Source organism: Wolffia australiana, chromosome 2, assembly GCF_029677425.1.
Source record: "Wolffia australiana isolate 7733 chromosome 2, ASM2967742v1".
In the NCBI taxonomy this organism is placed as follows: Eukaryota; Viridiplantae; Streptophyta; class Magnoliopsida; order Alismatales; family Araceae; genus Wolffia; species Wolffia australiana.
The window spans coordinates 7,982,834-7,998,169 of record NC_135836.1 but is presented as its reverse complement, the minus strand read 5'-3'; the positions used below and the strand labels follow the sequence as shown (position 1 = coordinate 7,998,169).

Here is a 15,336-nt window from a genome sequence, read left to right as displayed (position 1 = left end):
CTAAAAAATTCCACTCGATTTTTTCCCTCTCTCGTCGCTATCCCAATCCCCCCTCTCTGTCTCTCTAATCTCTACTCTCTAGTCTCAAGTCTCTACGGTGTGCGTCGCCAGTCTCGCTGCTCCAGTGCCGGACTGGATGAGGAGCATAGTGGAGGCAGAAATAGGAAGAGGAAGTTATCGGATTTCTAAGGTTGTTGGTACGTTTTTTTATTTTTGATTTCAGTTCGTGTTAGAATATTATTTCTTGTGTGATGTTTTTCTTTCTTGGCTTCCTATTCGACTCCAAACAAGGTTTATTATCAATTTTCCTGTCTTTAATCATTAATATTTTTTTTTATCTCGAATTCTATGGGACCTCTCGTGTTTTCAAATTTTTGATTCGCTTCGGTCTTCGATTTCTCTCTGCATAAGGCAGGTCAGGCCTCCACGGGAAGAATAGGGTGACCGTAGTCGCCTTGAATGCTGATTGCTGAGATTCGGACCTCTCGCGCTTGCTCGAGGATGTTCCCAAGCTTGCCGACAAAAAGGTTGTTCTTATTTTAGAAATATTGCCGGCCTTTGTCTAGTTTGATTTTCAAATAAATGATTCGAGGCATCCAATGAGATGGGATTCCATTATTCCTCATATATTTATATCTATTCGGACGTTAACTTCATTGTGCTCTTAAGAGATTGATCTGTACACCAGTCTTTTCCTAAATGTGATCCTGGATAGAAAAAATATATGGGTACAATTATATGTATATTTCCAAATTCTATTGTCTACGGTTTGATTATCTTCCCAATCAAACCATTTGTTACAGTATTGTATTCCATCTCCATGATCATGGTTTTGATTTTAGGTTGACAAGCCAAGGCTGAACTACAAAAATGAGTACTCAGAATCTTATAGAAGCTTACACCCATCTGTGCCTGTGGTTGTCCCCTAGATGTCCGGCATCATTGGCTAAGGATTCTCGTCTTCGAAGCTTATCGGCTGTGAGTAGCTTCAATTGTTAGAGATATTAATTGATTATTATTTGATCCTTAAATTTTTGCGTCCAAAGTTATTCATCTGGGTTTTCATTTTATTACCTCACCGCCACCATTGGGGTGTCCTAGCCTGGCTACTGTTGGATTTGTTAGCATTTTATATCATACGGAGATAGAAAGAAATGAAAAATTACGTTCTTTTTATTTTACCTTGTCATAAACATTGTCAAAGTGGGCGCTTCCTTTTATCTACTCGCCTCATAAAACCAAAGTATACTTCAAACGAGGATGGAATCACATCTTTGTGTGCTTAGCATTTACTTCAGAGGTATCTTAACCTAATCGTCCATTTTATTTTTTGTATGTTCTGTACATACCTTTGTGGGTTGTTCTTATCGCTGGCTACAGATACTGAATTACGTGGCCTTTACGTTTGGAGAACAATGAGGAATACATTATTGTCATCGTCATATTCATTGTTATCCTCTCCTAGTTCAAGAGGAATGATGAGTTGATGACGAGTTGAGGACAAGGCGATGACCAAGATGATGACGGGGTGATAGCAAATTCTTCATTGTATGATGATGCCAACTCATCATTCTCCTCGTCCACTCTCATCACCAATCTTGGAGTTTAACCCTAACTGACTTAACTATAACTTGGAAATACTTTGGGCGTCTCTCATCTATGATTAGTCAAACCTAAACAACAGATTTCATAGGCATTGTTAGTACTGGCATTTTTAATGTTTATAAAACCATTTTGTTTTTCCAAAGATCAAGACTACCTCCAAATCTCGTCTTAGAAAATAACAGTACAGAAATACAGTAAATTCTATATATTTGACCTTCCGTGGCTTTTATTTCCGATTGACCCAAGTCGTTAAATACTAAAATAAACCAAATTGCGGTTTGAACTTTTCACTGTCTCGTTTTACGATTCAAGATGATAATTATGCATTTGTCTCACCGACTTTTTCCCTCTGAAGGCTAGCTTCCACAAAGAAATATTATTTGTTGTGTGATGTTTTTCTTTCTTGGGACCTTATTCGACTCCAAACGAGGTTTATTATCATTTTTCGTGACTTTAATCATTATTTTTGTAATCTATATTATGAATATTATATAAGTGCCTTAGAATGACTTAGAATGTTCAAATTCATCTGATTTTGAACGTTACACATATAGATGCATTATGATTATCATATAAGTGCATTAGAATGACTTTGAATGTTCAAATTCATCTGATTTTGAACGTTACACATATTTTGAACGTTATACATCTCATTTTGACTTTGAATGTTCCCGTAGAATGAAAATCGTCTCGTCCCTAAGGGTCAGACGATTTTTAGGACAAAAAATCGTCCACTGGACGTTGGGACGGGACGATATTCGTCCTATGGGATGAAAAATTCGTCCGTCCGATCGGCTTGGACGGTTGACAGATGAATTTGGACAGTAGAAAATTGAAAAAATGAATATTTAATCCCTGACGAAATGTAAGGTTTATGAATTAAACTAAAATTCCTACTACAGGGTAACTAATTTTTTATTAGAATTGAGTTCATTTCCCTTTTATTTAACCAAATTTATTTGGGTAATTTACTAAATCAACATTAATTATAGATATGGAGAAATATTATGTGTAGAGGTTCAATTTTAATTGCTTAACTATATATACAGTGAAATTAATTGCAGCATTGCTGAAAAAAATAAGAAATTGCACTATTAATTATTATTATATTGCTCGACCTGTTAAAATATTATGTTCATGGCTTCAATTTTGATTACTTAAATCAACTAATATTAAAAACCGATACCTAAAAGGGCGGTTCCCTAATAATTTTTATATTGCTCTTTCTTGAGGTTAATCACTCGATCTGAGTATGTAAAAAAAAATAAAGATGGCAAAACTTTAACTTTTCAAATTCAAATAAGTTGTAGACATCAACTTAAATGTTCAACAAGTATTTGAAGTATTTTCAGTACGAAGGAAGTAGACGAACAATACGACGCAAGAAGGAACAGAACAATACGACGCAGAAGGCCAGTAAGCACCAGAGCCACACCGTAGACTCACCGTAGATGCACCGTAGCCGCACCGTAGCCGCACCGTATCCACACCATAGCCGTCTCCCCACAACCAAAGGCCAGCCACTTCCTGAAGGTAAATAGAGTGATCGATGTGAGTTATAATTGGCAGTTCAATAAGAACCAAAATATATGACAAAATAATTCTCAACCAAAATATATCTCAACGGTTTGGAATGTGTTCATCGGAGGGAAGCACATCGGTGGATGCGACAATAAGCACCGTTGGACCCCCATGTTCTTACGAGCTTGGATCATTGACTTTGACTCGTCTTATTGCATTGCCATTGACTTGTCTGTAGCTTTGACTGCCATACACGGTGGGGGGAAGCTTGTGCCCCTTCTTGATTGAATCTGGCGCCCTTATCAGTCTACTAGCTTGGGGAAACAAGAACAGTATCTTGTTCTCGTTATATTTATATGAATATTGCATGATGATGTGTTGTTTCTATAGATTTTCTGTATTTCTATTGGAGGTTTTTCATTGCAAGGAAAACTGGGTAATTTATTTGAGCGATAAATTCATGGTGTAATATCTCAACGAAAACTCACAGGTCATGGAGTCATGCCGAAAAATATCAACTTTGAGCAATAAGACATATCAACATATCTCAACTAATTGTTCAGAAAAAATTAAACGAAACCTGATTCAATATTTTCTTAGCCTCCGTTTTTTGCCAAGAAATACAGCATTTATCATGATCAATACATTACCTGAAGGAAATTCCACTGCTATACGCCGTAAGAGCTCAAGAATAATCATGACATGTCAATGGCAAAATTCGCAGAGCAAAAGCTGAGTCAAGGTTATCTTAGTATTTGTTTTTAACCAAGATTGAAATAATAATTGGAGTAGAGAGAGAGTAAAGAGGAAACGGAACTTACAATGAATGTATGATTGGATGAGTGAATGGGACATTTCGATCATATTGTCTCCCCCGTTACTCTGTAACATGAAATGTAGAGAGAGTCAGTAAAAGAGAAACATGTTTTTGAAAAATGGAAAGAGATAGAGCATAACCCACCAGCACCCGAGCTGTCATCATCGTCAGAGTCATCATCGGAGTTGTCCGAGTCCCCGTGTAGACGACAGAACCATGCGCGAAGCATCATCAACATCTCAATGCTCTCCGCATCAAGCCATGATCTTCGATACGTTGTGATGCCTCGGCCGACTGAAAAAAGCCGCTCCACTGGTGTGCTGGTGGGACTCACGGCGAGGAATTGGTGAGCAATTACTGTCAAATTCGGCAAGTACCGCATCCCGACATCCTTCCACCAACCTAGAGGGCTGTCCAAACACTGTATGGGATGTTAAGATACACATCCAGCTCTTGCCTCGACGTTGAACATGGTTGTTGACGAGTACACGGACGCGTATATTGCCACTTGGACGAATATTTCTTTGGACGCCGACTTACCGACAACATTCACCGTTCTGAGTCACATTCATATGCTTTCGTCATATCTGTAGAATCCAATAGACTGCCAAGATGGGAAAGCACACTCTGTCTACATGACGGATCAACCACATATAATTTTGAGACCGGATCTAATGTCGCCACTGTAGCGATGGTATTATTGCCCCAAAGTACTGTTGCATACTGCATCAATTTGCTATGCATAGCACCACACGCTGACCGTAGGGCATTCCGTCGATCGGCATCCAATGCTGCCCCTGCACTGTTCGTAGCAGGCTCAAGGCGATTCGTCAGCTTCGCAACTAATGACGTTACTTCAGTTTAGTGTTCGTCGTCCCGATATCCGTCCAATATCCAGTGTTGGACAACCAATATCCGATATCCGGGAAAAAGTGGGACGGTTTGGGATATCGGATATCGGATATCGGGCGATATCCGTCCATCAGGGGTTGGACGTATATCGGTACCGGATATCGGAGGGGGAGGGATGAGGCGGATCTCGGATGCTGGATATCGGTTTTCGATATCCGGATATCGGTTTCCGATATCCGATATCCGATATCCCAAACCGTCCCACTTTTTCCCGGATATCGGATATCGGTTGTCCATCAACGATTTTTCAGTTAAATCACATCTTAGCCATCCCGTGGCCATAGTTCTCTAAGTTAAAAAATTTAAAACCTCATGATGAAGAGGGTAGAGTTACCTAATGTAGCTAATAAAAATAACAATTATTTTAATGTTATTTGAGGAAAATATATGGCGTTTAATAGTTAGCAAACGAAATTATAATGTTAATATGACCCAACAACTAATGCTACTAGGTAATTAATATACAGTCATTTTGGAGTAAATAAAGTTGCTAATATAGTGAATTAAATTAACAATAGATTTAATCTGACATTACAACCAGGGCTATTAAGAAATAAATATAATGTCATTTTAGGAAAACAAAAGTGCGTTTTATAGTTAGTGGATTAAGTAATAATGTTAATCTGACCTAACAACTAATGCTACTAGGTAATTAATATACAGTCATTTTGGAGTAAATAAAGTTGCTAATATAGTGAATTAAATTAACAATAGATTTAATCTGACATTACAACCAGGGCTATTAAGAAATAAATATAATGTCATTTTAGGAAAACAAAAGTGCGTTTTATAGTTAGTGGATTAAGTAATAATGTTAATATGAACTAACAACTAATGCTACTAGGTAATTAATATACAGTCATTTTGGAGTAAATAAAGTTGCTAATATAGTGAATTAAATTAACAATAGATTTAATCTGACATTACAACCAGGGCTCTTAAGAAATAAATATAATGTCATTTTATGAAAACAAAAGTGCGTTTTATAGTTAGTGGATTAAGTAATAATGTTAATCTGACCTAACAACTAATGCTACTAGGTAATTAATATACAGTCATTTTGGAGTAAATAAAGTTGCTAATATAGTGAATTAAATTAACAATAGATTTAATCTGACATTACAACCAGGGCTATTAAGAAATAAATATAATGTCATTTTAGGAAAACCGAAGTGCGTTTTATAGTTAGTGGATTAAGTAATAATGTTAATCTGACCTAACAACTAATGCTACTAGGTAATTAATATACAGTCATTTTGGAGTAAATAAAGTTGCTAATATAGTGAATTAAATTAACAATAGATTTAATCTGACATTACAACCAGGGCTATTAAGAAATAAATATAATGTCATTTTAGGAAAACAAAAGTGCGTTTTATAGTTAGTGGATTAAGTAATAATGTTAATCTGACCTAACAACTAATGCTACTAGGTAATTAATATACAGTCATTTTGGAGTAAATAAAGTTGCTAATATAGTGAATTAAATTAACAATAGATTTAATCTGACATTACAACCAGGGCTATTAAGAAATAAATATAATGTCATTTTAGGAAAAAAAAATTGTGCCTTATAGTTAGGGGATTAAGTAATAATGTTAATATTGCCTAAAGTTACTAATACAGTGAATAAGATTAACAATAGATTTAATAAAATTTAATATTATGCATTCAACGGGATCGTCGTAGTAATCTCGGGATATTCAATTACATATTTGGCAAAGGTATCAAAATGTGAATAAATTCAAAAGAAACCATACACGTCGTTAATTCGAGATTTGTAGCAAAATTTACACGTATGCTATGACTGCGGCCCTGTCAAAAAAGATAGTCCCAATGGCTCTATCAATAATTTGTGCTCAATTGATCATCACCTGCGTTGCATAAGATAAGTGATAAGTAACGATAATTACGTATAAATAAGAAGATCTAGTTCAGTGATGTGATGTGTACCTAGAGCACATGCGACCACACCATCTTCATCGTCGTCAGCATCCTCATCTAGCTCGACGTCATTGTACCAACGTTTGTTGTCCGCACGGAGCTAACACTTCACAGTGATTAGTGTTTCAATGCTTATTGGCGACAAACGCGATCGCTTGTACATGACAATAGGATTGCCAACCGAGAACATGCGCTCGGCAGGGGCGCTCGTTGCACATACGGATAATAGGTCCCTTGTGACGGTTGCAAGCAAGGGGAAACGCTTCGCCCCCGTCATGGTCCACCAAGACAATGGAGTGAACACACCCTCATTTGGCACAGTCTCCGCAAGGAACTGGTTGAACTCATCCCAGGCCGACCGCGTTGTCACCAGTGCCGGTTCCACGTGTTGCATAGTGGTGCTAAGCCACTCCTCCAACTCTTCACCTCCTCGCTGCCCCTCCTCAGCGGCCCGTCTCGGAACACGACGCGACTTGTCACCGGGCAACAACGATCGTACGTATGCGATGGTCACCTCTCGGACCCCCGGGCGGAGCATTGCCCCTTTGTGGATTGGATCCATCAATGCTGCGGCCGTGATCGCCTCATTCGCCCACAATATCTCCGTGTACTGTTCAAGCTTGGAAAGCATCGCTCTACACGCTTGTGCCATGTTCGAACGATCTCCTTCGTGCAAGCGTCGAACAGATGTAAAAAATGTGCCGTCTTCGATTTGTTGGACCACTTCCTCCATGTGAAGCTTGAGGCCGTTTATGAGATATAGGACATCGCATATCGCCGGCGTCACTGTCTTGCAAACATGATTCATCGATACAGCAAAACGGCCAAGGATGCGTCAGAACTGTTTGACCAATTCCCACTCGTCCTTCGACAGCTTCGACAACGTCGCCTTCCGGCCAAAAGCCGTCGAGACTTTGTCCAGTACGTCACTCTTCTTCACGGCAGCCGCCAACATAGTGTACATGTTGTTCCATCGGGTAGGACAGTCTAAGACAACCATGTTGGAGTCCCCGACTTCGGGGTCGTCTTCACAGGCTTGGGTGTAGAGTTCTCTTCGTTGCGTAGAGCTCCGAATACTCTGCACTAGGGTGCGTACCTTCGCAACTGCATCACCCAGACATAATGGCTTACGTGGTCCATCACTGTCATTAGATGCTGAGTATACATCACCGAGATCATTGTCGTGGTCGCTATCGTATTGATCTGCGGTCCTCGTCACATCGCCTTCTTCGGGTTCCACACCTTGGGCCGAAGGAATATTGAAGCTTTTTAACGCCGCTTGCACGACAATATTCAGAACGTGTGCGACACATGGGACGTGCCTCCTGGCGGTAAACGTCAGGTTTACGCTCTTCAACTTTCTCGCCATCAAAGCCGACATCCTCTTATTCACCGTGGCATTGTCGGTAGTAACAGCGTACACCTGCATAATTATGTTAGACATGTAAGCTAACAAGTTCTACTAATAAAATGATCAACACGCTGAGTTCTGACCTTCGTCCGTAGACAGAACTCATCTAGTGCTTGGAGAACAATGGATGCCATGTTCTCCCCGTCGTGCTTGCCGACGATTTCCCGGATAGCAAGAACCCGCTCCCTGTTACGTCCATGTGTCGTCCACCCAGTGGACGGTTATGCCTAGAAATCCGGTCCCGTTGTCCGTAGTCCACACGTCTACGGTAAGTGACACTCGGGCCATAGTCTCCCAAAGCTTCCTCACACCAATTTTCATTTGGCCGTGCATTTGGATCGTCCATTGCTTTATGACTTTCGCACTTGGAGGATCCAAGTCGGTAAGCGTCGCATAACGCCACATATCCTTGAAGGCGACATTGTCAACAATGCTCCAGGGTGAATCTGTGAGGCATACGAACCGTGCAATGAAGTTCTTCGTCTCATCTGGAGTGTGCCCTTTAATCGGCCCCCGCCGGCTAGGCTCCCCCTATTCTCTGCTCTGCATTCTGTCAGTGATGCGTGTCTGACCACGTTCTTCAGGGACTTCGCCCTTCAGTTCGGCATGATGAGCTGGATGGCAGGATTTGAAGTGACGCCAAAATACATTTGTGCTTTTGTCGGCTTGCCTCTTAATGGGTATCCTCTTACTGTGCGGGTTCAACTCCCGGCACAGTAAGCATGTATAGTATCCATCTTCCATCAGTTCGAAGTAGTCAATGATGAGGGAACGATTCGAATGAGGTTGACTCTGTACGGCACGGGAAGTTCCCCCCTCCGTACGTTCGGGACCTACGGCTCCTGACCCAGCTCTTTCCTGGGCTGGGTCACTGCCTCTGGTTGGATTCATGTTTCTGATGACATAATTTTGGTGAGCTAAATTCAACAGACCGGCATCACATGATGCCAAAGTGCAATTTATACTATGAGTTACGTAACGGATGCAATGAATATGACCGATTAGTGAAACATTGAATCAAAGGTGAATGAAAAATATAGATAAAGGAAGAAAGTTATTTGTACACAAAAATGAAAATAAATAAGACACAGATGGTAAAAGATGACAAAATTTAAGACGAAGAAGTGGAAATAAGTTAAGAAGGGAAGAAAGAGAGAGATGAAAAGGACGGGGATAAAAATGTAGAATAGGAAAATGAAGAAGATGAATTGAGAAAGAAGACGAAAGAAATAAGGACGCCGGATATGAAAATGAAGAAGAAGAAGAAGACGACGAAGAAAAATCAATAGAAAAGAAGTAAATAAAGCAGGGAAGAGAAAGAACGAGGCAGAGAAACAGGGAAAGAATAAAACGGCAGAGTGAGAATTAAACGAGGAAGACGAAGGGCAGAAAAGGTTTGAGGAGGAAGAAGACAACAGAAACATAGAGGGCGAAAAAGAGTGAGGGTAAGAAGAAGAGAATACAACTGGGGACTAGGAAAATGTGGAAAATGAAGAAGAGGAAAAAAGGAAGAAGAGGAATATGGAGAAGACGTGAAAAACAAGTAAAAGAGGAGTTCAAAGAAGTTGAAGAAGAGAAAAATGATGGCTCGAAGAAAGAAGAAAAAAATAAGGACGTCGCATAGGAAAACAAAGAAGAAGACGACGAGGAGAAAACAACATAAAAGAAGTCAAAAAACATAGAAGAGGAAAACGAGGAAGAGGAAGAGGGAGAGAATGAATAGGCAGCGTAGGAAATTAGATGAGGAAGAAGAAGGGCAGAAAAGGTTAGAAGAGGAAGAAGACAAAAAAACAGGGAAGAGAAAAAACGAGGAAGAGAGAAAGGGAGAAAATAAAACAGTGGAACAGGAAAATGAAGAAGAGAAATGGGAAAATATGGGTAGAAGAGGAAGAAGTCTAAAAAAACAAAGAAGGAAAGAAAGAGAGAGAGGAAAAAAGCAGGGAATTGAACTGGGGAATAGGAAACTGACGAAGATGATTAGAGAAAAAAGAAGAAGAATGATAATATGGAGAAGAAGGGAAGAACAAAGTAGATGAAGAGATTAAATAACAAGAAGAAGAGAAAGATGGTGGAGTCAGAAATAATAATAATAAGGACGTTGAATAGGAAAACAGAGAAGCAGAAGAAGAGAAAACAACAGAAAAGAAGAAAAAAACCAGAGAAGAAAAAAAAGAGGAAGAGAAAAAGGGAGTGAATAAAATGGAGCAGTAGGAAATTAATCGATGAAGAAGAAGCGCAAAAACAGTTTGAATAGGAAGAAGACAAAAATAAACAAAGAAGGCGAAAAGGAGTGAGAGTAATAAGAAGAGAATACAGCTGTCGAATAGAAAATGAGGCAGATGAAGAAGAGATGAAAAAGGAGAAGAAGAATAAGGGAGCAAGGGAGAGAGATAGCCACATATTTTGGGAGAAAATGAGAGAGGTAGGGTGAGAATGAGAGGGAGAGAAGAGGGAGGGAGAGAAGAGAGTGGGAGGGTGAGCACGATATTGAAAATATGTGGCAATATCATAAGTTCAGGGATAAATGACGAATTAAGTGATTAAATGACCAATTAAGGCTAATGAAGATAGAGAATAGTGAAGTACCTGTTCAGTTTCCTCTCCTTCAGCTTTAATGAACGTGGGCTCGTTTGACACGTAGTGAAGTTCCTTTTGTTTACAGATGCCAACTCTTTCTTTGCTTCTTCGGCCTCTTCTCCAATAGAGAGCAACTTAAAGTTCCTTTAGAGAAAGGGCATTTTTAAAATTGCTCCGTAATCCATGTACCAGGAAGATCCTTCAGCTTTAATGAACGTGGGCTCGTTTGACACATAGTGAAGTTCCTTTTGTTTACAGATGCCAACTCTTTCTTTGCTTCTTCGGCCTCTTCTCCAATAGAGAGCAACTTAAAGTTCCTTTAGAGAAAGGGCATTTTTAAAATTGCTCCGTAATCCATGTACCAGGAAGATCATCCAAGATGAATAGTGTAGGGAGAGAGAAAGCTATCTAAATTGTGAGGGAAATGTAATTTTTTTACAAAGTGTTATGAACCCTGATCAATCTCGAGAAGTTATTCTAATTTGCTCCATGATCAATGTACAGGAAGATTATTCAAGATAAAGAATTTAAAGAGAGAAATCTATGTAATTTCCATGGAAATGTATTTTTTAAAAACCTGTGATGAACCATGATCAATCTCGAAATGTAGAGAAAGTTATTTAAATTTTCTCCATAAACAATATACAGATGGATTATTCAAATATTAGTAGTTTAGAGAGACAAAGCTTTGAAAATAAAATCTGTCCCCCTGAGATGTGGATTATTCAAATATTAGTCTCGATCATACACAATGTGGATGACAACCAGCAACGATGGGGATGAGGATTCTCAACAATAATGACAAAATTTGAGACGTTGAAATTCAACAAAATTTGAGAATGGAGAAGAATTGGAGACTACGGTCGAGAGAGAAGAGAGGGGAAGAGGAGAATTGGAGACTGGAGAGTGAAAATTGGAGAATGAGAAGAGAGAATTGGAGACCGAAATTACAGAAATTAGAATAACGTACATGCGACTCTACCGTCCGCCGATTCCACCGGTGCCGTCGTCGGCCGACGCCGCCGTCCACTCCCCGCTGTTCGCCTACTCCACCCGCCACCGTTGCCCGCTCGCCGTTGCCCGCTCCCGCCGTTGCCCGCTCCCTTTGGATTCAAACCTTTGAAAATAAAATCGAGGGACATTTCATAAGACATAACTTATGTCTTATGAAATTTGATGCGGATATCAAAAACTGATATCCGCATCCGATATCCGATATCGTCATCTGTCCCCCTGAGACGGGAGACGGATGCCGGTATGGGACGGATGCCGGTATCAGATATCGGCACTGTAGCAACCGATATCCGATACCGATATCTGGTATCCGGATATCGGAAAAAACAGATACCGGAAAAATCAATTCTGGTATCCGGTCCAGCATCCGTCCCGATACCAGTATCCGGTACCGGCATTGGGTCGGGCGAACACTACTTCAGTTATTGGAAATTTCTTCGCCGAGCACACCAAGTCAGTTCCCTGGCATAGTGGCCCAAGGACGCCCAGGTATTCGTCTATCAACTCCTAGTCCTCCTGACATAGGCCGTAATCTCTGGTGGTCGTGGAAAGGAACTGTATAGCCGTGTGGTCCAGGACATCTTTCTTACCAAGAGCACGCTCTAACATCGTGAAAGTGGAGTTCCAGCGCGTTGGGCAATCGATCTTTATCTTGTTCGAATCCGGTAAATCAAACATCTTGCACATATCAACATATTTTTCCATACGCTGTGTGGATCCCTGAATGGCATTCACAATGGCTCTCACGCGTGAAACGACTTCCCCCAAAGGTGCAACTAGTGCCGCAATATCTTCCTCGACATTTGAATCACTTGGGTCTTCCGTGTCCAACGGTGTTACTAGGCGAAGATCTCAAACACGTAGCAAATTTGTTGTATGGGGTTCTAGATTGTGAATGACTTTAAGTCCGGCCTGGACTACGAGGTTCAGTACATGGGAAAAGCATGGTACATGTCAGTCCATGGTGAATTGGGGGTTTACTGTCTTCAATTGATCCACAATGGAAGCAATCATTGTTCTGATGTTGGACGTATTTTCCGTGGTGATGGCACATATCTTCGACTCAATGCCGTAATGATATGCAACTTCCACGACGATCATCGCTAAGTTTGAGCCGCTATGGGGTCCCTTGATCTGTCGCAGTCCTAGAAGAAGCTCACAAAGCTTCCAGTCGTTGTCGATCCAGTGGGCTGTGATTCCTAAAAGGGCGATGTTGTTTTGGGATGTCCAAGCATCCACGGTAAGTGATACGTTGGAGACGTCTGCAAACATCTCCACCAGCTTCCCTTGGACATCAATGTACATCCTTTTAGCCTTCGCCTTGACCGCATCCGAACCAGGGATGTCCCCCACCACTTGTGTCCCATAGAACCACAATCTCTGGAAAGACTTCTTCTTCACAAGACGCCAAGGAAGATCGTTGTCGTAGATGAACCTAACGAACTCTTCTTTTGTCTGCTCCATAGTGATGCCGCGTAAGTATATCTTATGGGAGAGTAGTTCGTAGTGGAGAATGGTTCTCTACTTCAGCTTGCATCCCTTAATTTCGTCGTGAAATTTGCGGTGCACCTTCTCCAGATGTCTCCAAAATACATTTGTGCTCTTGTCTTTATTCCTCCTAATGATGACCTTACGGATGGGGTTCTCTGCTTGACATAGCGTGCACTGATACTCGTCCGGGCCAACTTCAGCAAAATGATCTAAAACTTTTGACCGATTACGTCTTCTGCTATGAGTTGATAGGTTGTCATCAACCTCAATTGCGATGCAATCTGCAGACATCGACGGCGTAGCCTTAGCCATCGATTTTGGGGTAGTAGCAAAAGTGGAATCCATTACTCTACCTGGGCAGTTAATATGACGCAATCATTTATAAACTACGTGTCAGTTACAGTAACTATTAATTTAAGTCGATCGGGAAATTTAGTAAATAATTTCAATCGCATGAAATCTTGTAGATATTTTTATCATACATAATTATATTTGCAATTACTATGGTTGCTTCATCAACATTTACAGAAATCCCTACAAATCCTTAACCAAATTCAAACACTGCAATCAATAAAGTCAAATAATATATTCAAGTAAAAAATTCATACAGCCGCAATCCATCAAAGGCAGTAAAATACCAAAAATATTTGAAAAAATTAATCATTATATTGTTATCCCAAGAGGTAACTTAATTTAAAACAAACAAAACTCGCCACACATACAAACCACCATAAACCATACTGACCAACAAAGAACGCAAAGAAGAATGTGTATGCCTGATTACAAATCAATGTCAATCCTATAGAGGCCCCAAGGATGTGGGGGCAACGAAACTCAGCTTGCTAAAGAGGGTGACCAAGCCCCGGCCGTACCCACGGGGGGGTAAGACTGCATGAGACAAAGTGAATTAATATATTGAATTGCCACGTGAAGTTTGATCTCAATTAAATAGGTCTCCAGAGGATCAAAATCTGGGCTGTCCTCACCTACAACTCTCCATTCACAGAAAGAAGAAATAGAAAGATAAACCATATGTAGAGAGAGGTCACCCCTTACAGAAACTTGGGATGTAGTAAGAAACATTTCAAAAACATTTCAAAGGTCACCCCTTCCAGTCAGTCTCTCTCTCAATGGAACATTTTAAAAACATTTCAAAGATATGAAATGGGTAGTTAGACAAACGTAATATACGTATAACTATTAACGAATGAGAGAGAGAGAGAGAAACATCACGTCCCAACCACATTTTAGACGCAGTTAGACAGAAAATTTGATCAGTTTAGTGAGTTACATTATTAATCAGGAAAAATCCATAGAGGATAAAATCCCGGGCCGCCAGTGTGTCCAACATTCCACCCACAGAAAGAGGAGATAGAAAAATTTAGATAGAGATGGAAAGAGATAAAGATAGAGAAAAGAGAGAACGCTAGAGAAGGAGAGGAGAAATGCTAGACAGAAAAAAAACCCATTCACTTCAACAACAACTGTGTTCTTCCCCGTCACTGGAGATATTTAAAGAAACATGAGTCTTAAATGTTTTAACCAACTAAGCATGGGGGCTTACCAACTAGTAAGGCCCCCATGGAGAGTCGTAACTCTTGCCGTATGAGATGTATGCGTCACACGCAATAAGTAAACTCCCACGGGGTTCAGAAGATTCAACTCCGTTGAAGAAGAGAGTAGCTTCAGCGCAGCTTGGTTCTGAACATGTCATGGTCGTTACTCGCCTAGCCACCCATTGACACCGCTATCCGCCAAGGGGGCTATAGTTGTATGTGAACCCGTGATGACGTGGTCGTCACGAAAAGGTTGGGCTACCATAGCTCGTACTTGGCCAATCATCTCCTGAGAAAAGTTATGGGCTTCCCAAAAAGCTGTATCCTTGAAACAATTTTCGGGTACCTTCTGAGGGGGATCTAGAACCCCGAAAAGGAAGGGCCGTAAGAGGGAGAGAAGGCGGTGTGCACTTTCAATGATTAGCGCGTGCTGCCGGGGCGTGCAATGTGGAAGCAGGACTATTGGGGACGTAAGGAAAAGTTCAGGC

General features: G+C 40.5%; 1 protein-coding gene and 1 long non-coding RNA gene across 4 annotated transcripts; one reads left to right on the top strand and one right to left on the bottom strand.

Moving 5' to 3' along the window:
• Positions 1-30: 30 nt before the first annotated feature.
• On the top strand, positions 31-1,849 carry LOC144715087 (uncharacterized). 3 transcript variants are annotated; one of them, XR_013584519.1, is made up of 4 exons: positions 38-197; positions 412-527; positions 843-978; positions 1,381-1,849. It is a non-coding gene; the product is annotated as an uncharacterized LOC144715087 (long non-coding RNA). The 3 variants fall into 3 exon arrangements; XR_013584520.1 differs by lacking the exon at positions 1,381-1,849 and having other exon boundaries at positions 31-190; positions 843-1,070; XR_013584518.1 differs by lacking the exon at positions 1,381-1,849 and having other exon boundaries at positions 843-1,070.
• Positions 1,850-12,755: 10,906 nt separating this feature from the next.
• Positions 12,756-13,265, bottom strand: LOC144716039 (putative transcriptional regulator tpeD). Its single transcript, XM_078591054.1, has one exon. It carries the CDS (start codon positions 13,263-13,265, stop codon positions 12,756-12,758), a length of 510 nt encoding a protein of 169 aa, XP_078447180.1.
• Positions 13,266-15,336: the final 2,071 nt, after the last annotated feature.

What these genes read in the sequence shown, in the direction of transcription:
- LOC144716039 (XM_078591054.1), bottom strand. Translation starts at nt 13,265, where the DNA reads ATGGAGCAGACAAAAGAAGAGTTCGTTAGGTTCATCTACGACAACGAT.